Consider the following 23,424-nt stretch of genomic DNA (forward strand, 5'->3'; position numbering starts at 1 on the left):
GTTTCGGACATTAAATAAAAGACAATAACATGCTTCAATGGTTTAATGTAAAAATTTAATGGATATCCAAATCAAACGAGTTGCAATAGAAGGCATTCGGAGGCTTGCACAGTGAAGAAAAGAAGATAAAGAACTACTTATTTAGGTAGTCTTTTTGGTTGGTGATACCTACTTAATTTTACAGGATAGTACAGCAGTTATCTTTGTGTGTCAAAACGGTTTAGAAGTAATATAGAATTTTGTCAAGAAGTAACGTAGACATTTTTAAACATGAAATGTGGACAGATCCGTATACATTTTATTAATGATTATTTAAATTAAAATGAATAATTTCCCTATGATCCCATCAAAATCCATCTTTTATCGCGATAGGAGCTAATGTTAAAGAGTAAGGGCAGACTACATACTCTTGTTAAGATTTGAAGGTTGGTAGTGTGAATTTTGTTGTTCTTTCTATCCTTCTGCGTATCTTGTGTTTTCTTGTGACAATTTCACTCATAGCTTCTGTCGTGGTAGTCCTGGTCAGTTTGAGCGTGTTACACTGCTTCTCACTAGTTACCGTGTAATCTATAAAATCAGTAAATACTACATTAATAGTGTTTCACAATCGATTCATGACGAAACTACGCAAGAAAAATAATTTGGCATAACATTCGCTTGTAAATTGTATTGCACCTTTTCTACCGGAGAAATATAAATAAGAGCGTTTTCATATCGCTTTTCCAAATCATTATTTTTTATTTCACTATCGAATCAAGTATGCAGTTTGCGCTAAGTCCAATGATGATAAGTTGATAACATTTCATAGTGTCATAGGGTTAGCAGGGACATTCTATAAATTTTGTTTTAAGTATCTAAGGTTTTTACTACCCGAGAGGGTTAGAGAGATACGCTACCAGTTTGAGTATCGCAGTTATAGTTGAAGACTGCGCACTCGTCGGGGAACCAGCGGGCGAGCTTCAAGCGCACGTCTCTCGCGCATGCGCTCACGCGCGTGCTGCGGCAGTACTTCGCGCGGTAGCACCAGTAGTCGTTCGCTGCTGACTTTCTACTCGGCTAGAGTGCAACCAAAATATTTCAGTTTACAATGCGCGTAGCCGCATGCAGAAACGCTCACGATAATATTTGTTTCGCAACTATCTATCTCTATCGCTCTTGCGTATTGGCGCGACAGAGCTAGACTGCATTTCTGTCGGCGTTGATACGCCGGCAGGACTCCAATTATGTAGACAAAACAATACAAGATTTCACTGGCTACTGAATATAAATTACTGTCACTGAAAATACATATTCGGTTATGTATTTTCTGCGGCAGTGGTTCGGCTGTCGACCTGTCAGCGAATGGGAACTAAAACTAGCAAAATGGCTACAGCAAATTATGTCAATAGAATGTTGTAATGTAACGATTCACATACAAAGGTTGTCTAGAAAAGATCACTCTTTAACGATAATACCGAATGTTATCTGCCTTTATTAACGGACTTCAAAAAAAGGAGGAGGTTCTCAATTCGACTGAATGTTTATTTTTTTTATGATCAATTATTTTTTTACCGCTGTATCTTTTGCTAAGGTGTGCCAATAAAGAGTATTCTAATTAAGTATATATCTATGTAATCCTTTGGTATTTACTAATAATGAATCATACATATAAATACCTACTTAACCAATGAATGTTCAATTCGTGACAAAAAAGGGAACCTACAAATAAGTAGCTTCAAAACAGATATTCATTTAAAGGCGTGTGCTTTGTATTTTTTTTATCTAATTATTGAATGACGACCAAAAGTTTTGTATCAATGAATGAAAATACACTTGTATTTATATGAAGCATTATATTTGTACACAGTCAAGTGCCCGGTTAGTCCGGAAAAATTGGAGGTAAATCCTTGCATTTGCCCATGTCGGTTTTCTGGTAATCTGAAATGGTATGTTACGATTACATTTAATTTTAAAATCAATCAACAAAAAGTCAACAATAAATGTTTTCATAGTGTTATTAAAATTAAATATAATAATTTGTCTCCCTTAGTTATTAAAATTAAATGGATTCCTGTAGCGAGACAGAATAACATTACCACGCACGAGCGCGCGGGCTCGAATACTTTCTCGCTCGCACACCATCACCCGTCGCGCTCAGCGGATCGACCGGCCCGAGCGCGCGCGAAGTACTCCGAGCGGCGCAGGCAGCGCAGGCGGCGGGGAAACCGTAATAAAAGGCGCCGCGCGGCCGCCGATCAGTCAGTTGTTAGCTAGTGGTCTAGCTTGGGAGACGGCCTCTGCTATGCCCCAAGTCCAACCAACAAATGAAGCACGGGTCGAGACCGTCTACACGGACCGCCCATAAGCTTCATAATCGGTTGGCCTTTGGTCTTGCAGTGGTCGTCCCTGAGGACCTTCAACTCATGTTTAGCTAGGTACTCCACTTGTATGATGATTATTTGTAATATTGGAAGTTAAACCAATAAACAACTGGTTCCTACTTGGCGTCTCATTCCGCCCCCCTACATTCTGGCGCCCAACGTGGGGCCCATGAATGAAATGTACTGTCGGACCTGCGACAATGGAAACTACCCGCACTCGGAAAAAAAAAAGTCGCTCTTACCCTACAATAAGGCTGTAAGTGGCGAATTATTTACAAAGGAGGTAGCAACGGAAGAATCTTCAGATACAGAGTTGAATTGCACTATGGACACTATCGGACCAGCTTCACTCCAGGGGGAGGGTTCCGAAGAAAACCTTATCAAGCAGTTCTGTAACATGACTAAACTGAAGAATTTGTTCTACTCACGTACCAGAGGGAGAGACAACAACTCCTGCTATTCCTGGTACTCTTACGGGACGTTAAAGAGTACCAGAGGGGGAGAATGTAGCGAGACAGAATAACATTACCACGCACGAGCGCGCGGGCTCGAATACTTTCTCGCTCGCACACCATCACCCGTCGCGCTCAGCGGATCGACCGGCCCGAGCGCGCGCGAAGTACTCCGAGCGGCGCAGGCAGCGCAGGCGGCGGGGAAACCGTAATAAAAGGCGCCGCGCGGCCGCCGATCAGTCAGTTGTTAGCTAGTGGTCTAGCTTGGGAGACGGCCTCTGCTATGCCCCAAGTCCAACCAACAAATGAAGCACGGGTCGAGACCGTCTACACGGACCGCCCATAAGCTTCATAATCGGTTGGCCTTTGGTCTTGCAGTGGTCGTCCCTGAGGACCTTCAACTCATGTTTAGCTAGGTACTCCACTTGTATGATGATTATTTGTAATATTGGAAGTTAAACCAATAAACAACTGGTTCCTACTTGGCGTCTCATTCCGCCCCCCCTACATTCCTTTATTTCTCTCTCTCTCTCTCTCTGTTATTTAAATTAAATGGAATTTTGTATCTCTGTTGAATTTTAAACTCACCAGTTTTGTGTTGGCAGTTGTATTCGGTGATATCGCATGAGTCGAGAAACCGGCGTACTCCTTTTGCGGCGTCTATGCCACACTTTTCAACGGCATTATGGATACAGATTTTGGCGTCAAAACATATCTAGTTGCATATAAAATTGAATTAATATACGTGTGACAAAAAATTACTATACCTTATTTGACAAACACCGATATAAACTTTATTAATTAGGTAATTAACTAGTTACAGTTAGAAACCTGATTTAAAAACAAATTATTTCCTTCGTGAAGATTAGGCAGACGAAAAATGTTAAGAAAGTCGTAAAAAAACAAAAAAATGTTAGTTAATTTTATGAGTTATGACTTATGACATACCATTTCAGATTACATCAGAACCATACAAGTTTTTCTAGAGACGGACAGAAGAGTCATATTTTTATTAAATTCTACATAAATTTAATTACCCTATAAGGTTGTAGGTATTGATATTTACACGTTTTATACATGAGTGGGTATAATATTTTTTTATACATAAGTATTTATTTATGATGAACCTATTATTAATCCTTAACACCTAAAGTACTTACATTGGCCCCGTCTGCACTATCTAAAACAATCCCGGTGGCGACAACTGCAAAAATAAAAACAACATAAGGACTTATTAAGTATACAAAAAGTTTGTATCACTAGATCACACTGCTGAGTTTATTTAATAATAGTTGTTATGTAGACAGACAAAAGCTTAATGTACACTGAAAGTAATAAATTTGTTGTAGGTATCTTACTGAGGAATATTAATCCGAGCATTTCTGATCCGACGCTCTGTCGTTTACAAGTAGAGGCGAGAGAATAGCATTAGGTTGTGTTCACAAAGGGCTACACGGCTACCACCAGACAACGACTTAATATAATATAAATATGTACTATACATGAAGTGGCTGCAATTTATTTACTGTGCATCTCGCTTGTGCTCGCATATTGATATAAAAATAAATTAATTTTATTCCCGAAATCCGTTGATGTGCAATGTCAGTTAAGGCAGTTGTGGTGAGGCTTGCAGGTTTAGTTACTGGATAATCGGATTCAGAAAAAAAAATAGTTATGAGTGCTTTCTCACATTTATAAGAACATACATAATACATACGAGTATATCCCCTAATCAACGGACAACCTCCTAGGTAGACTAAGTTAAGTTGCCAGAGGTTTACCAGTATGATTAGTTTGTTTTTACCAATGAGATTAGTAAAAGTTTTCACCTATAAAATTAGTAAACGTTTTCACCAATAACATTAGTAAACGTTTTCACCTATAATATTAGTAAACGTTTTCACCTATAAGATTAGTAAACGTTTTCACCTATAAGATTAGTAAACGTTTTCACCAATAAGATTAGTAAACGTTTTCACCAATAAGATTAGTAAACGTTTTGATGGTCATTAAACTATGTATGTATGATTTTATGTATGTAAATATGTACATAAATAAGTAGCATAAATACTATTATGGTGTATGTAACGCAATATTGTATCAGTATTTAATAGACTAGATTAAACGTAGCTTTAGCATACCTACCGTGTAGGTAGACTTAACTTTACAGCAGTAAAAATGCACAAAATAGTATTTGTTAGATTAAAACTTGGAACCATAAAAATATCACAAGTAGTAACAATGGTGATTGAAAAAGTTAGAAATATGTTCTAAAATGCTAACTGTGGTTAATCTATTTTTGATGTTTGTCTTTATCAACTTTAGTTATCAGTTAAATGAAACCAGTAATAGAAATATTAATATGGTAAACAAACTCAAATGCTATCTTACTTGGGTAAACTTGGTAAACTCGGAAATGTAGGTACTAAGTACACTGGAGTTCAGAAGTACCCAAATGCTTAAAAATTAGGGCTAAAAATTAGGAGAGGTGTAAGCCACCCTAATTTTACTTGTCAGTTATGATCTTTCGATTATACTTAGTTATTAGGTAGGCATTATGTATAAAAACTTTTAAGTAAGTAATACGATAACGTAAACTTATCTCGTCACGATTTAAAATAAAACTATGTTAATAGAGATGTCAAAACTATGACTCTCTGAGTCAGAAGAATAGTATACTTAAAATTACGTTACGTCAATTACTTAGATTAATATTTGTTTCGTACATTGAAAACACAGAATAGCATAGTAATAATGCATTTATCGACAGGATTGCCAACTGCCATGTAGACATAACTGGCAAAAGGTATGTGGCCGAGACTCACACACCATGAAGATAAACATTTTCATAGATGCGTGCACTATGCTGGAACACAACTGTAAATTTTCCACCAGTAAGTTACTACTTCTTCTTCTTCTTCTTTTTCATGCGCCATCTCCGTCCAGGAGGTCGGCGACCATATGTCCATATGTCTCTCTATTATCAGTCATGCGAATTAGTTTGTCTATGCTCTTCACTTTTAACCAGTCTTTTATATTCTTACTTCATGATATGTGCCTTCAGTAAGTTACAAGTTAAGAGTAGATTTAGAATATTTAAAGATTAAAATAAAATACTCTCATATCACCATATATGTTAACTTTTTTCAGATTTTAAAGTTACTTCCAGAAACAAGTGCCCGGAGTTAGATCGATTAATAATCGAAGTCTTTTAATACTGCAAGTTTTATTTAAATATTTATACAATGGTTCAAATATAGATGCGGAATCATCGCTTTCTTTTATTGTATTGGCTCTAGCTATTCCTAGTTTGAATAAGTGCCTATTTAGTGTAATATGTACCTACATATTTTACAATATAGAGTGAACTGTGATATTGCATAGAAAAATTAGAAATAAATTCATTGATAAATTCGCTATGCATTTTTACAGTTCACTGTACCTATAGATTAATTGCTTCAATCATCTCATTACATAGATACGATACTTATAGAGTGTAACTATGTATATACATTCTGATAGATTGATAATGGGGCAACGCAGTAGGTACTATTTGGCACAATATTTTATAAACAATGTTAATAAAGGGAAAACCTATTGTTACAAATTGTACACTAGGCGGATGTCATTAATATGTATGAAAAGTATTTACTTCGTCAACAATCCATTGTACATAGTCTCAAAGAGGAAGTTTATATCACGGATAGACAACAGGGTTTTCGTACATAAACACTAAGCAACTTACCAAATAGCTTGAAGCCCTGGACTCATTTCAACTGGGACCATTGGCAGAAGCTGTCACGATGCCATCAATCAACATCATTACAGGTATCGTATGTTGAACAAGACATCTGTCTTAGTGTTTCTTATGTAAGTACCTACTCATTTTCCTATATATTAATGGCGCCATCTTTGACATCCTTTCTACATCCGATATCGGATGGGATATGTAAAACGCTCTAATATTATCAAAAAATATATATGAAATAATTTCAGACGTAACCCTTTTAGGGCGCACAACACATTTTCAGTGCTCATTAGTGTCTTGTGCGCTGAAAGGGTCAAAAATTAAATTTGTCACTTGTATTCGCCTGCTAAAAGAGTTAAATGTGGCTTAATTGTTCCAGTCGTTGTTATATTCTGCTACTTGCTGTCACTGGCAGCCAGTCATGGCCCTCCTAAAGAGCGAGATCAAGAAGACATCGCCATGGGGAAAAAGGTATCTTACAAAAACACTAATTAATTACTTACCCCCTTATTCATAAACGTACACTAAAGTTATCAAGCCGATAAAGCTCGTTTGCCCTGTGATGTAGTATGTATTTACCTAAGTAGTACGTATCAAGCCGATAAATTCATCGCTCGTTTGGCGACCCTGCCTTTTAAGGCAGCGGCCTCGTGTTCGCGAGTGCAAGGTTGTAATTAATTAAAAATGAAGGAACTAAATTAAATAAAAATTAAACAATTTGTGGACTAAAGTGGCAGAACAATCAGTGTTTTGTTAAAGACTGAACAATGTCTGTGGGACTATACCCCATTTGGGCGAAGTGGCAGTGTATTCGTTATAAGCTAATGTCACATCAATAATGCAGTACGACGTTACCTACTGTTAAAATGGGGTCCGGCACATCTAAACCACAAGAGGTAATCATCGCGCAGACGGCTTCACCTCGGACTTTTGACGGCACGGTGACGGAAAGGGACAAACGAACTTTATTGGCTTGATATTTTTTTAAACCTTTATGAATAAGGGGGTTAATAAGTATTTAATTTATAAGTATTTAATTTTGGTAGGAGGTAGGGCATAGCGAATGATATTCCGCTTTGTGTGGTAGGGCACAGCACAGCGGATATCGTCTCGCTCGAATCTAGAGCAGAGCCCAACTGGGGTAGCACCTCCGCCTTACAGAAGACCGCAGCCAAATAGCACTAGACCCTACTCATAGTGTTGTGTTCCTGTCGGTGAGTAAGGCTGCCAGAGCTCAACGAGGGTGCGGTGTGCTGATGACGGGAAGACTTACGGAACTAACTTGTTCCGTTTATTGTCCTTTGAGTCGTCGGCAACCCGAACCCTCCTTGGAACTTGTACACTCCTTTTTGCTGTGTACTTAACACAGCAAAAGGGAATGTACAAGTTTCTAATGGGGTGGCAACGCGCATGTGATACTGTTTGAGTTGCAGGCGTCCATAGGTTACGGTGACCGCTTTACATCAGGCGGGCCGTATACTTGTTTGCCACCGACGTAGTATAAAAAAAAAAAAAAAAAAAAAAACTTCAGTGGATTTTTTATTTGCTGGATGTAGAATCTGTTTAAAATTGAGCACAATATAATAGTAAATTACCATTTTATTAAAAACCATTTGATATTTATTTTTAAAAGTGTGTGCTTGTGTGTGTTCGCTAACAACACCATTTCGGTTTAATTATGTATCACATTGTATATTTACGCAGAAACAATAAAATCTATTTCAATCTTGTTTTAAATTTAAGGGTGTAAAAATTAACATTGTTAATACTGTGTGAAGGCGAGACAAGAACAGTATTGGTTTACCTCTAAACAGCTAATGTAAAAACATTCCAGCACGGCGCCAAGTGGTGCAGCATGGCCAAGGTGTGCAACCACGACCGCGTGCCGGTGTGCGGCGTGAGCCACGCCGGTGACATCATCGGCTTCCGCGACCTCTGCGACATGTTCGACTTCAACTGCATCAGGAAGCGGAGTTTGTATCTCACTACATCAATACCTCATGTACACACGTTGTAGCAGGGCGCTAGTGGTGCAGCATGGCCAAGGTGTGCAACCACGACCGCGTGCTGGTGTGCGGCGTGAGCCACGCCGGTGACATCATCGGCTTCCGCGATCTCTGCGACATGTTCGACTTCAACTGCATCAGGAAGCGGAGTTTGTATCTCACTACATCAATATCTCATGTACACACGTTCTAGCAGGGCGCTAGTGGTGCAGCATGGCCAAGGTGTGCAACCACGACCGCGTGCCGGTGTGCGGCGTGAGCCACGCCGGCGACATCATCGGCTTCCGCGACCTCTGCGACATGTTCGACTTCAACTGTATCAGGAAGCGGAGTTTGTATCTCACTTCATCAATATCTCATGTACACACGTTCTAGCAGGGCGCTAGTGGTGCAGCATGGCCAAGGTGTGCAACCACGACCGCGTGCCGGTGTGCGGCGTGAGCCACGCCGGTGACATCATCGGCTTCCGCGACCTCTGCGACATGTTCGACTTCAACTGCATCAGGAAGCGGAGTTTGTATCTCACTACATCAATACCTCATGTACACACGTTGTAGCACGGCGCTAGTGGTGCAGCATGGCCAAGGTGTGCAACCACGACCGCGTGCCGGTGTGCGGCGTGAGCCACGCCGGTGACATCATCGGCTTCCGCGACCTCTGCGACATGTTCGACTTCAACTGCATCAGGAAGCGGAGTTTGTATCTCACTACATCAATATCTCATGTGTACACGTTCTAGCACGGCCAAGGTGTGCAACCACGACCGCGTGCCGGTGTGCGGCGTGAGCCACGCCGGCGACATCATCGGCTTCCGCGACCTCTGCGACATGTTCGACTTCAACTGCATCAGGAAGCGGAGTTTGTATCTCACTACATCAATACCTCATGTACACACGTTCTAGCAGGGCGCTAGTGGTGCAGCAAGGCCAAGGTGTGCAACCACGACCGCGTGCCGGTGTGCGGCGTGAGCCACGCCGGTGACATCATCGGCTTCCGCGACCTCTGCGACATGTTCGACTTCAACTGCATCAGGAAGCGGAGTTTGTATCTCACTACATCAATACCTCATGTACACACGTTCTAGCAGGGCGCTTCTGCATCATGGCCAAGGTGTGCAACCACGACCGCGTGCTGGTGTGCGGCGTGAGCCACTTCGGTGACATCATCGGCTTCCGCGATCTCTGCGACATGTTCGACTTCAACTGCATCAGGAAGCGGAGTTTGTATCTCACTACATCAATACCTCATGTACACACGTTCTAGCAGGGCGCTAGTGGTGCAGCATGGCCAAGGTGTGCAACCACGACCGCGTGCTGGTGTGCGGCGTGAGCCACGCCGGTGACATCATCGGCTTCCGCGATCTCTGCGACATGTTCGACTTCAACTGCATCAGGAAGCGGAGTTTGTATCTCACTACATCAATATCTCATGTGTACACGTTCTAGCAGGGCGCTAGTGGTGCAGCATGGCCAAGGTGTGCAACCACGACCGCGTGCTGGTGTGCGGCGTGAGCCACTTCGGTGACATCATCGGCTTCCGCGATCTCTGCGACATGTTCGACTTCAACTGCATCAGGAAGCGGAGTTTGTATCTCACTACATCAATACCTCATGTACACACGTTCTAGCAGGGCGCTAGTGGTGCAGCATGGCCAAGGTGTGCAACCACGACCGCGTGCTGGTGTGCGGCGTGAGCCACGCCGGTGACATCATCGGCTTCCGCGATCTCTGCGACATGTTCGACTTCAACTGCATCAGGAAGCGGAGTTTGTATCTCACTACATCAATATCTCATGTGTACACGTTCTAGCACGGCCAAGGTGTGTAACCACGACCGCGTGCCGGTGTGCGGGGTCCGACTTCAACAGCATCAGCCGCCGTACCATGCTTCCAATTTTATCACTTATCCACGTGGATAAGACATCTGTCACTCTCACACTGACATACTTGCCAAAGCGTGACAGAAGTCTTATCCACGTGGATAAGTGATAAAATTAGAAACATGATACGCCGGCTGGAAACGGAATTTGTATCTCACTTCATCAATATCTGTAAGGTTAGCTGGAAGATGGTAGCTGGTACATGATAGGTCCTGGTTTCAAATCTTAGCCCGAAAACGGGCAATAACAATAAGGCACAACGAGGATCGCTTTTGTGCGGACTCCCATTTAAGTTTTAATTGTGACAGATGTGCTAGATTATGCCGATCACGAATTGGATTATATAGCCACAAGCGGCGCTGTCGCTCGATTAGAGATGCTGCTTAAATCATCTGTAAAGATCCATAAGGCCTAATGATGATGATGATGATGATGAGCTGGAAGAGATCCCTTATAAGGGAGAAGTTCGCCTTTGTACCTCTTTTCCTGTAAACTGTATATAAACCACAGTAAAATGATTACTACTACTACTAAGAGTTCTAACATGGCACCAATTGATACAGGATGGCTAAGGTTTGCAGACCTCTGCTATTATGTTCACATCAAGAAGCGGAGTTTGTAACTAATATCATCAAATACCTATCTAATTCAAAACCTTCCAAAAATGGAAAGATCTCAGAAAACAATGTTTATTTCCCATCAGAAAAATGTTTTGAAAATTATAGAATATACGCCAATGGACATCTCAGAAGCAGTGTCCTCTATGAAATTCGGTTGTTTCAACTTAATTTTATTTAAAAACCGAATGTAAACATCCAAGTACCAGTACTACACAAAACTAACTTTAAATAAAACAACGGCAATAACCTTCAACTTAACGAATTGACGTTGTTGCGCAGATAAAACTAAAAGGATGTCGAAACCAACCAGAGAATAAAATGGCCATGGAAAGAAAATAAAGCAAAGTAGGATGGACACATATTGATTGACTGAACACACACATTGCCTGCAACAGTAGGTATATAAATACTGAATCGTGAAAGTTACTCGTATTTTACATAGACCAAGAAATTCATATAGACGTGCCATTATCGTACCTAAGGGACAAAATTTACACAATGCGACGAAATTAAAAATAGATATAAATAATGTATGTTGTAGAGATTCCCAACAACATACATTATTTGGTTTGGTTATAAATAAGTATCCTCCCCCGATATCCATACAATTTTGTTGGATAATAAAAAAAGAGAAAAGGAAAAACTTTAATGAAGGTTTCACTGCTTTTCCAGCCGAAAATTCCAGAACAGTATCTTGTTCGGTCATTATCTCCTCCCCCAATTCACCTCTATACTGCGACAACTCTATGTATTTTTACCAATTTCCTTTGTTTTCAGACTACAAGCAAACTAGCTGCCCAGCTGACAGAAATTTCCTGACCGCGTCCAGAAAACCCACCAACATTTATTACGATGAATAGCAGTGTTGAAGCTACTCCTTTATTCATTTGAAATGTTTGTATTTCGTCAATGTACTTTTGAAAAATATTACTGCAGCATGTTTTATTTTTAATTAAAACTAATTTATTTTATGATACAAATTAAACTGAGGCTATTAATAAATATTATCCTACCATTTACATATCTTCTTAACTGATAATAATATTATAATACTACAAGTACTTACAGTAAGTAAATTTTAACCGAGAAAGAAAATTACTACAGGATGTCATGGACACACATTGGACTTATAAAATGACCATTCAATTTTGCGGGATTAATGTGCTTCTTGACATATTATTTATTAATAAAATCATCCCTATGCATGGGAGAAAAAGATTTAACATTTAACGTAAATTAATTAGTCATTCACATGTAATGAGCAATATCTGATAAAAATAATGAATAAGGTACAGCGGGGCAAATCTTGACTGGGGGGAAAATGTAACTGGTCTTACTATTGTAACTTTGTTACCATTTTTAAAACACTTTGTACAGCGGTTACAAAGTGGAAAATATGCAAATGTAACTGGTCCATTTTTCCACGTTTTGCAATATTTGCATTATTAAAAAGAGTGTCCACCGGTTCTATTGGTAGGCGTGTTCATTGGATAGATGTAGATCTCAACATCATAGTGTAATAATGGAAAAAATGGATTAGTTACAATTTGGTCCCAGTCGAGATTTGCCCCGCTGTACCCTATTCTCAGGCTCAAGTAATAAAATATAAATCTCTTTTTGATTATAGAGTAGCTACAGTCAACTAATTTGAATCTTAGGCCACTGTGGACCTTTCACAATAAACGTCAAAGTGACATATGTAAAGCACGCGGTATCAATCATAGACTAAGGTAGACTATTCTTTTAAGCAAGATCTAACTTTATGCCATCCTGTACACTCTCGTGAAGTATGCCATATACTGAAAGAGACAAATATACCTACTCTACTCGATCTTCAATCAGTACCGTGTCGCCATTTTAGCTACGAAATGTGACGCACAGATTAGACATAATGTCATTATTACTAGTAGAGATGCACCGAATATTCGGTTACTATTCGGTATCCGGCCTATTCGGCCCTTATTTTAATATTCGGCCGGATACCGGATAGTGACGTACTATCCGGCCGGATACCGGATGTGCTATTTTTGATTGAATGATTTTGGAGTAGACAAATTAAATAAAAAAAAAACAGTTACGGTTATACTACTTATAATTTAAAAAAATAAACATTTAAACAAAAACGGACTCCGCGCGAAGTTCACTACGAAACAAGTCAAAACCTGCACGACGCGCCCGCTCACTGTTTAAATTGTAGGTATTGTAGGTAAAATTCTGCTGGCCGAATATTCGGCGGCCGGATACCGAATATTCGGCCGATGGTTAGGCCGAATATTCGGTATCCGGTATCCGGCCAAACAGGGTCTATATTAATTCGCATAACTGAATACTCCTAAGGCGTCATCCATATTTTACGTCACAGTGTAAGGGGGGGTGGGGGGCATACTAAATGTGACAATCCCTGTTAAAGGGATACAAAAAAGCGTGACATAGGGGGGGAGGGGTCCAAAAACCTGAAATTTGGTGTGACGTAATATGTGGATGATCCCTAATATGAATTGGCATACCGTTTATTACGCATAACGTTAAATACGCATATCATTATTTCGCATAACATATTTCGTATAATGCTAATGCGCATAATGTATATTGTTATAACGATGAATTGGTATAAGTATAATAAGCATAACTTTGTTTCGTAGAATGGTTAAATGGCATACAAGAAACTATTCGTTGCATATCTAATTACTAGTGACAACTAGTGATGCGCAGTCTTCATCGTGAATAAAAGTTGACACCCATTACTGTTATTTGAATGAATAAAAGTAAATCTATAATTTAGATTTAATGCAGATTGTCTCTTCCTCAACAACGAAGCAATTTCCATGACAAAATTAACAACATCCTTCAGCACAACTGACGGAAATTGAAACGCCTACAAGCAAAGACTAGCTTTTCGTTGTAGATGTAGACGTCCCTATTGATGTTTAGAATAGTAGGTTGTGTGACGAGGGAGCAAAATGATATAATTACGGCGAGGCCTTTTATTGAATTATTTGAGGGTTTGAAGTGGAAACGCCCAAGGTGGAAATAATTTTGCTACCGCGTGTACCTACACACTGCTTTTCACATCACCTACGAGGAGTATTTACCTTCCAAAAGATTGTTTTGCTTTAAATAATTTGTATCCCAAAAATCACGGCCTTGAACAGAAGAGGTATTTTGTTCTAGATATAAAATATCTCTAGTAGGTACCATAAAAGACCTAAGCAGTCTCACTTACTAGGTGTGCTGGAAGAAATTTCTTTTTAGAAATAATCTTTTTGTACGTGAAAAATAAACTATAAATAAATAAATAAGGTCATCCGCAGACTTTAGTCAATATTGTTCTTCCAAGTAGAACAATATCCGGTAATTGTATTTTGTTTCGAGTGTTATTAGTCCCTCGTCGTCAGAGCGTTCTCAACGTATTTAATATGAGTTTATTGGACCTCATGTATCCCAGAAAGTCGCTCTGGTTTCTTATCTGTGCTATATCCGTTCAATCTCATCTAGTGCCGCCGGAGGAAACGGTCAGGTTTTTTTAACATTGAATACTAAAAATATTGTAATATTTCTCTCTGGTTTTCATTATTGAATAACCGGAGTACGATTTGGTGTTCTCTAGATACATGTGATGTGATATGTGTTTTTCTGATTTAGTTTACACCGACGGAAAAATGGAAGTCAGATTTAATAAATGAATAAACATTTCAGGAAGGACACGATCAGCTAAAGAAGTGGTGCGAGTATGCATACTCATGCTTCCACGACAAGGTGTATGTGTGCGGACGCGGTGCCATGCAGACGCGCACTTTTCTGGACGTCTGCGACATGTACGAGTACTCCTGCGAGACCAACCAGAGTATGTAACAACTGGTTCACTATAATACTCAAGCAGACTAGTAAAGGTGTGAGTACAGATACTCATGCTTCCACGATAAGGTGTATGTGTGTGGACGAGGCGCCATGCAGGCGCGTACTTTTTTCGGCGTCTGCGATATGTACCGGGGTGGCTTTAGGAAATTTTGGGGTTACTTTGATGATCTTTGAATGGCTTTAAAATTAACATTATTCATTATTTACTGAAACTGTTCATATAACTAGTTAGATCAATAAATATTCTTGTAAATGTACCATAGAAAATCCCGAATTTACTTACAGTATGACTTTAAAACTACATTTTCAAAGTAGCCCCTGAGTTTTAAAGTCACCCCAGTTGACCGTACGAGTACTCCTGCGAGACCAACCAGAGTATGTAACTAGTTCATTACACTACTCATGTCAGCTAGAAGGGGTGCGAGTACGCATACTCAAGCTTCCACAACAAGGTGTACGTGTGCTGACGCGGTGCCATGCAGATACGTACTTTTCTAGACGTCTTTGTTATGTGAGACCAAAGTGCGTAACAACTGGTTCATTAGCTTTAGCTTTACACTACTCACATCGGCTAAAACTGGACCTAAAATTTATGAAATCATCTCCGACTAACAATCCTAAAATTTAAGGTTTAAGGGACAAAGTATTGATTATATTTTCATATCTACTAGCCCGATACCGACGACAAAATCATCAAATTTAAGTAAAATATCAAATATTGTATCTCTATTGCATTAATATGGAAAAAAACAGGCCCTTTAGCACAACGTGCCTTGTCGCGCGCGAGTCCATACTCGAAGTCGCGCTTGATGTATGGACTCGCGCGCGACATGGCAAGTTGTGCTAAAGAGGCTAGTAGAGAAAGATGACCGTTGCTTTGGCTACGGCGCGAACGATAATTTTTTTCGCTAGGCCCTTTGCAGTAATAGTTGCCTATCTTGTACAAAAAAATCAATTATATCATATATTTTTGACGACCGGTCTGGCGCAGTCGGTAGTGACCCTGCCTGCTACGCCGCGGTCCCAGGTTCGAATCCCGGTAAGGGCATTTATTTGTGTGATGAGCACAGATATTTGTTCCTGAGTCATGGATGTTTTCTATGTATATAAGTATTTATATATTATATGTATCGTTGTCTGAGTACCCACAACACAAAAAATGCCTTCTTCACTGCTTACCGTGGTTCTCAGTCAATCATGTAAGAATTATTAAGAATTCCTATAATTTTTATTTATTTATTATTTATTTTTGTGCTCACTATATTTTCGAATTTTTAACTATGAATATCAAAGCGTTTTTAAAGAAAAGAAAAACACGTGTTTCGAGCTGGAGAAAGCGAGGGGAGGCCTTTGCCCAGCATTGGGACACAAATATGTAGGCTAATTAAAAAAAAAGTATGAATATGTAGTAAGTAGGTAGTTAGCCAAGAAGGAAAAATAATACATTTTATGTTTGTTTTCTTTTTCAGTTTACATTAAGATTAAGGAGACAGACTCTGAACCACGGTGTCCTGACCCAGGGCGATTGGGCTGAGATAAAGAAAACGAGTTTTAATTATCATTAAAAATGTTTTATGACACGCAAATATTTTATAATTAAAAAGCTCAATTTATGATGATGTTTTTATTCATAATGTATAATAATCCTCATGTTTCGAGAACACTTGGCTTGCAATTTTTCACGATAGAGAAATCTGAAATACAAAATGTATCGTTATAATACAAAAACCTAACAAAATTCTTCTCAAACGATCTTTATGCTATCTTGATAAATTTATCTTTGAATAGGACAAAACAAATAAGAATATTATAAAGGTCCTTTAAAAAAAATTGAAAAAAAAAAAGAATAATTTTTTAAAATTCTTAGAACTACGTACACGTATTGAGTATGTCAGCTTTAGGGAAGGGAATGATAAAGACTAAGTACTTTCACCATTGATTTGTATCCAAAAACAGCTTAATCAAGTCTGTACTTACTATATTTCCAATAGCAATTAACTTGGAACATGTGACAGAGGTCATAGAACCTCCCGTATCCAAAGTTATCGTCGAAGGCACATATAGGCTTCAGAGTTCGCGCACAAAGCACGGAAAGCTCGCACCAATGGCTTTTAGCCGTAGGCGTGATGCTTTGTACCAACTCGACCTTGCCATCGGACGAACGCCTAGTAAACTGAAACGATGAAATACCTTTGGTGTACTTAAATGATGATTCGGCAAATAATTTACTGTGTAAATTATGGCACTAATGTGAAATTTCTTTCCAAAATATTATAATTCTTTATCAAGTTTCCTTGCAAACTTTTTACACCTGCATGACACGGGACCTATAAAAGTGATGCTACAGTTAAGGTATTTTTTTTTGCCCATAATATATGACCTCTATTTTATAAGTAGAGTTTAGATACTTTCAATAGAGTAATATATATGACAATTTATTACATAGTTGGTAACTAAATATTATTATGAAGGGTTTACGACAGGTCAAGAAATAAACAAAATAAGAAATCTGTGTTTAACTTTTATTTAAAAATTTAAATATTTGTTGAAACACTTAGAACTCTTCAAAAGTATGCACTAGGTACTTAATAGAGCAGTGTTAAAAATAACATTAAAGAAAATTACCGTCTGATATACCTAAAGATATATCAAACAAAATACAATGACCTGCAAAAGTATTGCGATATCACAATAATTATTTAATAACCTGACTCCAGTTTTAATTTTGACGTTTCCGTCAAATTATTTTATTTAGTGTCATTTTCATCTTCGTATCGTTTCTGGACGATTACTTGAGGCTCTGAATCATGACTAAATTCCTTTTCTGCTAAATTTTTCACATAATTTCCGTACAATGGAATCACTCTGCCCAGCCTCCAAAGAGGGCTTTCGGTCTGTACGAGTACAGGAGTATCGTTTTTACTTGAGAGCGACCGTCTACCATTAACGTTTACCTTTATTTCTTCAGGCAATGATGGTTTGTCTACATGATTACTCAAATGCTCCACCAATCGCCGTGTCACTGAAGAACTCTTTGTGAGCATCCGCAGAAGTTGTTCCAATGCCTGTGAGTGCTGTATCAACTTTCTTCGACAAACGCGTCATGGTCAGCGTGGGATCCCCGAGATGACACATCTCGCTTATGTATTTTCTGGCAAAGCAATTAAATACTTACTAGCAATACGAATACGGATAGTTCGAAATTTTTAAACGTGTAAAGAAGTGTAATGGTGGAGATGGATATTGTTCAGTTTCGTACTTACCAGCGGTTTTATAGGATAGACCAGAAAGTCCTCGAGATATTCATCATTCGTCTCAGATTCTTCCAATAGCTCCTGGTTAGACGACGTTGCTAACAACAGCAATGTTACTACTGAAAAAAATGTTTTATGTACTTACAACATAAATAATAAAGCGAGACTAATAAACGTTCATGTCCTACCAACCTAGGTACTTTAAATATTAAAATTTAGAAAAATACAGCTAACCCATAATTCATTGGAGACATTGTATTACTTAGATCTGCTTTAATACATAGAATAAATAACAATACAACAGATTATTTGAACAGCAACAAACAATATTTTACAGACTAACCTTTAGACACTACAGAATGTGTGCGTAAAATGTGATAACACAAAAAAATGGCGTAGGGAACTAAATTCTACGAATTTTCAGAAAAAGTGTAACTTACTAAGATATAGGGGCAGCATGGCGCTTGTCGCATAAAGAATAGCCAGCAGAGTGCTGCTCCACTTATAGTGTCGGCCGTTGTACTTATCTGAACCACGTTTAGTTTTGATCCTTTTTTACCTTTTACATTTCTTTGTTAAACATCCATACTAATATTATAAATGGGAAAGTGTGTGTGTGTCTGTTTGTTTGTCCGTCTTTCACGGCAAAACCGAGCGACGAATGACCGTGTTTTTTTGAGTAAAGATAGTTGAAGGAATGGATAGTGACATAGGCTACTTTTTGTCTCTTTCTAATTCGAGCGAAGCCGCGGGCAAATGCCACGTCATAAATGTCATGAAACACAATATCTAGGTGACGACGGAACCAGTCATGGAAGAAATACGAGAACACGTTGAATATTTGTGATAGAGTCACCCCTTATTTTACGCTTCAAGCATATTGAATGAAAGATTCTGCCGTTCCCACATAGTACAGAAATGAAAACTAGATGCAATAGGCTACTTGACCCTTTTTCAAAGTATGTCTTATATTATTAATTACTGTCTAATTAAACGAAAAAAAATAGTACCATATTTTATTACGACTTAAAAACCCGCAAAAAAATTATTTAATGTTTACTTTTACGTGATCAGGCAAAAACAACATCAGCCATATTAATTTATAGAATATCTATGACATGACGTCAGTATATTTAGAAAAAATATTTCACATTGTCACACCCGTCAAGAACTATGAATTTTAATACAATAGAGGTTGCTTCTATGGAGATCAGATTACTACCTCTAATTTCCATAGTTGATCTGAATTATGTGACGTCACTCCATTGGCCAACACCGTTTTCGGACTCCATAATTTAAAAAAAACATACACACATCTTTAATTAAAAATACGCAGTCATCACGCACTTTTAATGCCCGCAAGCTATAAATATTGATTTCTTAAGTCAAATACTACAGAAAACAATAACTTGATGTGCTAAATTCGATACGAGTCTAGTAGCCTATTTGGATTTGTCAAGCTCAGTCGTTTTGTGTAATTAAAAAAATACACAGAAAAAAATTTGAAAGAAAAGTAAGAAAAAAATTAAAAAAAGTAAATTTACGTCTCGCACTGAATAACTTCAAAGAATGACAGACAAAATGTACAATGTCGATATACGAGTTTTTTTTGAATCGAAGACAGGTAAATTTTTAGTTGAAAACTGAAGACCGCATCGAAATCAGATTAGCATTTTTTAAGATACAAGTTGCCAAAGTTGGGGAAGATCGCTTTATATGGCCACTTTGAAATTCCTTTGCCAGAAAGTCAGAAATAATATGTTTTTCTGACACAGAAAAATACATAGTAACAGTACACATCAAAATAAAATTAAAAATTCCGAGAATATTATAATTTCATCCCTTAGAACGACGAGCGTAGCGAGGTCGGTTACGAAAACCGAAAAAAAAATGTCATTTTTTTGTACGTCGTCCGATTTTGACAAAACATGTTTCATTTGAAAAGTATTAACTTAAAAAAAAATATTGAAAAAAATTGGAAAAAAATGTAAGATTTTTTAAAAAAAAACCTTAATTTTCGTATCACACTGAATAACCGCAAAAAACGGTAGACACGGTGTATAATTTCAATATATGATTTTTTTAAATTAAAGACAAATAAATGCATGATTATAAACTAAAAACCGAATCGAAATCGAATCAGTAGTTTTTAAGATGCAAGTTGTCAAAGTTGGCTTAGTTTGTTTATATGGTCGCTTATAAATTTCTTAGGCAGAAAGTCAGAAACATTATATTTTTCTTACAGTTAAAAGTATGCATAGATAATAGACATCATAATAAACAATTTTTTGCGAGGATATAAAAAATTCATTCCTTGGAAAGCCGAGCGTAGCGATGTCTGTTACGAAAAACAAAAAAAGGCAGTTTTTTTTTTATTGGATCGTCTTTCTAAGGGTTTCTAAGGAATGAAATTTTTATATCCTTGTAAAAAAATGTTTATAATGATGTCTATTACCTATGCATACTTTTAACTGTAAGAAAAATATAATGTTTCTGACTTTCTGCCTAAGGAATTTATAAGCGACCATATAAACAAACTAAGCAAACTTTGACAACTTGCATCTTAAAAACTACTCATTCGATTTCGATTCGGTTTTTAGTTTATAATCATGCATTTATTTGTCTTTAATTTTAAAAAATCATATATCGAAATTATACACCGTGTCTACCGTTTTTTGCGGTTATTCAGTGTGATACGAAAATTAAGGTTTTTTTTTTTTAAATCTTACATTTTTTTTCCAATTTTTTTCAATATTTTTTTTTAAGTTACATAAAGCAATACCTTTCAAATGAAATATGTTTTGTCAAAATCGGACGACGTACAAAAAAATGACATTTTTTTTTCGGTTTTCGTAACCGACCTCGCTACGCTCGACGTTCTAAGGGATGAAATTATAATATCTTCGGAATTTTTAATTTTATTTTGATGTGTACTGTTACTATGTATTTTTCTGTGTCAGAAAAACATATTATTTCTGACTTTCTGGCAAAGGAATTTCAAAGTGGCTATATAAAGCGATCTTCCCCAACTTTGGCAACTTGTATCTTAAAAAATGCTAATCTGATTTCGATGCGGTCTTCAGTTTTCAACTAAAAATTTATCTGTCTTCGATTGAAAAAAACTCGTATATCGACATTGTACATTTTGTCTGTCATTCTTTGAAGTTATTCAGTGCGAGACGTAAATTTACTTTTTTTATTTTTTTCTTACTTTTCTTTCAAATTTTTTTTCTTTGTATTTTTTTTTAATTACACAAATCAATACCTTTCATTTGAGATACGTTTTGTCAAAATCTGACGATACAATAAAAAGATAGAATTTTTTTCATTTTCATAAAACACCTCGCTACGCTCGGCTTCCTAAGGGATGAAATTTCGATATCCTCGGAAAAAATCGTTTACTATGATGTCTACTATCACCATGCAAAGCGGCTTGCTTCCATCCAAAAGTGCAGCTTTTGGCCAAAAATTCTCCCTAACAAGTATGACTATAAGTAGCAGATTTTTGAAAAAGTTTTCAATTTTTGTTTCTGAAAACGCCCGAACACCTCTGAAAATCCGTGAAAACATCATCATCCTCCTTGCGTTATCCCGGCATTTGCCACGGCTCATGGGAGAAAACATATGGCTCATTTTAAGTTACGAAATCGCATGTCACTGGAAGTTATAATACGTACCATTTCTATTAAAGCTTGAGAAAGTTATCTGTCTTTACTTAAATAGGTATAAATATTTAGTATAAAATTAAACAACACAATAACATTTCCTGTTAACATTTGCTAAATCAGGTTAACGCTCGAGTTGAATTACCTACTGTATTAAACAGAAACGCCCACATCAGAGCTGGATCAAATGAAAACCTGGGAAATTCAAAGGTCACTTGTACCTAGGCCGCACGTGACTGAGCGCGTGCTTATTTAAAGTCGCCGTCAATAGAACTTGTGAACAATGTAAACAAACCTTGCAGTCAAAATGTCTTTAATTTCCATTCTAACTCATCAGATACTGGCTAAATCCATGTGTTATTTAATCAATTCATATCACATTATGATCCTCAACCTTTAAAATAATAAAATTGTGCTAGAATATTGATATTTTATATAATGGTTTGTTTACATTGTTGACAATTTCTATTGACAGCGATTTTAGTAATTACACGTGACCCCTAACTAATAACTTTACAGTTTGACTTTGATTCAAGGGTTACGGATAACTGAAGACAAAGCTCCCTACTTCAGTCTTCCCGGGACGCATTATTTATTGTCTTTGCATTATCTGTAAATAGGTCATAGAATCCAAGAGTACTGTGCTGAAGAACATCCAAAAAACTTTTAGGTATACTTTAGTTAAAAATAAAGTATTATTACGTCAGACGTTTATTTATTTATAATAAATTACTTATATAATAAGGTCTAACTAAAAATTGTATTGCTACTAATTCCAATAAGGTCTAGTTACCCTTCGAGTTGGAAGGTCAGATGGCAGTCGCTTTCGTAAAACTAGCGCCTACGCCAAATCTTGGGATTAGCTGTCAAAGCGGACCCCACGCTCCCATGAGCCGTGGCAAATGCCGGGATAACGCAAGGAAGAAGAAGATAAAGATCCGTTTAGTTGTAAAATTAAAGATAATGGTTTAGCCAAGGATCAAAACTATTAAGTCTTCGTACGCATCATAGAATGTGATTTAGAGTTATTAAGCGCTCCTGATGAAATTAGGAGCGGTGATACGCTTTTCTAGTAAATTGCCGCGAGTATAATAGCCTTCGCTACGCTTCCTCACAGTGACAACCGTAGGTACAGCCAGCAGCAGTACCTACACGTACTAACAATGCAGATGAGGTGTCTAAAATTATTAGAGATAATATAAACTCATGTTGATAATATATCGGAAAACTGTGTTCGCTTTTCAATTGATACTGCTGGCTGTTCTAATGTCTTTCCATTCCGATCTGTTTTCAGTTAACGGATAAATTGACTGATTTCATGAAATGAGTTTTAATAACCCTCAATAAATTAATATACTTCCTGCTCCCTTATCTGTGAAAAGTCGGAGAATGGCAAATAAACTAGATAGAAATAAAAGACGACGAGTAAAGTGGGACCCTTTCTCGAACAAACTCATCGATTGACAATATAGACGTGCAATCTTTGCACCCTTGCAGCTATCGCCGTCTATGATTTCAAATGCAATAAAAATGCGAAGTGAAATAGAGACGTATAACGCAATAGAAAATGATTTACTTGCAG

General features: G+C 37.7%; 4 protein-coding genes across 8 annotated transcripts; 2 read left to right on the forward strand and 2 right to left on the reverse strand.

Annotated features, from left to right (window-relative positions):
- Positions 1-28: 28 nt before the first annotated feature.
- On the reverse strand, positions 29-4,256 carry LOC125232486. 2 transcript variants are annotated; one of them, XM_048138171.1, is made up of 4 exons: positions 4,171-4,232; positions 3,973-4,016; positions 897-1,056; positions 29-567 (listed from the first exon to the last, which is right to left on the reverse strand). In XM_048138171.1, the coding sequence occupies exons 1-4, from the start codon at positions 4,190-4,192 to the stop codon at positions 413-415; spliced, it is 381 nt and encodes a 126-aa protein (XP_047994128.1). In that variant the 5' UTR covers positions 4,193-4,232; the 3' UTR covers positions 29-412. The 2 variants fall into 2 exon arrangements, with proteins under 2 accessions (XP_047994128.1, XP_047994137.1); XM_048138180.1 differs by lacking the exons at positions 29-567; positions 897-1,056 and adding exons at positions 1,772-1,917; positions 3,401-3,527 and having other exon boundaries at positions 4,171-4,256.
- On the forward strand, positions 95-12,050 carry LOC125232452. Of its 4 annotated transcripts, none has more exons than XM_048138135.1 (6): positions 103-145; positions 5,583-5,706; positions 5,963-6,640; positions 6,940-7,031; positions 8,395-8,533; positions 11,843-12,050. In XM_048138135.1, exons 3-6 carry the CDS (start codon positions 6,616-6,618, stop codon positions 11,923-11,925), a joined length of 339 nt encoding a protein of 112 aa, XP_047994092.1. In that variant the 5' UTR covers positions 103-145; positions 5,583-5,706; positions 5,963-6,615; the 3' UTR covers positions 11,926-12,050. The 4 variants fall into 4 exon arrangements, with proteins under 4 accessions (XP_047994082.1, XP_047994092.1, XP_047994074.1 ...); XM_048138142.1 differs by lacking the exon at positions 103-145 and adding an exon at positions 5,164-5,177; XM_048138125.1 differs by lacking the exon at positions 5,963-6,640 and having other exon boundaries at positions 95-145.
- Positions 12,051-14,471: 2,421 nt separating this feature from the next.
- LOC125232531 lies at positions 14,472-16,515 on the forward strand. Its single transcript, XM_048138240.1, has 3 exons — positions 14,472-14,577; positions 14,762-14,909; positions 16,393-16,515. The coding sequence occupies exons 1-3, from the start codon at positions 14,482-14,484 to the stop codon at positions 16,455-16,457; spliced, it is 309 nt and encodes a 102-aa protein (XP_047994197.1). The 5' UTR covers positions 14,472-14,481; the 3' UTR covers positions 16,458-16,515.
- Positions 16,516-16,532: 17 nt separating this feature from the next.
- Positions 16,533-18,667, reverse strand: LOC125232523. The gene is made up of 4 exons (XM_048138230.1): positions 18,618-18,667; positions 18,187-18,296; positions 16,901-17,096; positions 16,533-16,617 (listed from the first exon to the last, which is right to left on the reverse strand). Exons 1-4 carry the CDS (start codon positions 18,634-18,636, stop codon positions 16,571-16,573), a joined length of 372 nt encoding a protein of 123 aa, XP_047994187.1. The 5' UTR covers positions 18,637-18,667; the 3' UTR covers positions 16,533-16,570.
- Positions 18,668-23,424: the final 4,757 nt, after the last annotated feature.

The sequence above is a fragment of the Leguminivora glycinivorella genome, chromosome 1 (genome assembly GCF_023078275.1).
Source record: "Leguminivora glycinivorella isolate SPB_JAAS2020 chromosome 1, LegGlyc_1.1, whole genome shotgun sequence".
Taxonomy (NCBI): Eukaryota; Metazoa; Arthropoda; class Insecta; order Lepidoptera; family Tortricidae; genus Leguminivora; species Leguminivora glycinivorella.

Bases quoted from the DNA above. Each gene is read 5' to 3' on its own strand.
- LOC125232486 (XM_048138171.1), bottom strand. From the start codon at position 4,192: ATGCTCGGATTAATATTCCTCA. The intron at 4,017-4,170 runs GTAAGATACCTA...TTATTTTTGCAG, and splicing joins GCTCGGATTAATATTCCTCA to TTGTCGCCACCGGGATTGTT. The intron at 568-896 runs GTAGCGTATCTC...CTGATTTTATAG, and splicing joins TAACTGCGATACTCAAACTG to ATTACACGGTAACTAGTGAG.
- LOC125232452 (XM_048138117.1), top strand. From the start codon at position 5,088: ATGCTAACTGTGGTTAATCTATTTTTGATGTTTGTCTTTATCAACTTT. The intron at 5,178-5,582 runs GTAAACAAACTC...ATTTATCGACAG, and splicing joins GTAATAGAAATATTAATATG to GATTGCCAACTGCCATGTAG. The intron at 7,032-8,394 runs GTATCTTACAAA...AAAACATTCCAG, and splicing joins ACATCGCCATGGGGAAAAAG to CACGGCGCCAAGTGGTGCAG.
- LOC125232531 (XM_048138240.1), top strand. From the start codon at position 14,482: ATGAGTTTATTGGACCTCATGTATCCCAGAAAGTCGCTCTGGTTTCTT. The intron at 14,578-14,761 runs GTCAGGTTTTTT...TAAACATTTCAG, and splicing joins TAGTGCCGCCGGAGGAAACG to GAAGGACACGATCAGCTAAA. The intron at 14,910-16,392 runs GTATGTAACAAC...TTTCTTTTTCAG, and splicing joins CTCCTGCGAGACCAACCAGA to TTTACATTAAGATTAAGGAG.
- LOC125232523 (XM_048138230.1), bottom strand. The intron at 17,097-18,186 runs GTAAGTACGAAA...TCATCGTTTCAG, and splicing joins TCTATCCTATAAAACCGCTG to TTTACTAGGCGTTCGTCCGA. The intron at 16,618-16,900 runs GTAAGTACAGAC...TTTGTATTTCAG, and splicing joins TAATTGCTATTGGAAATATA to ATTTCTCTATCGTGAAAAAT.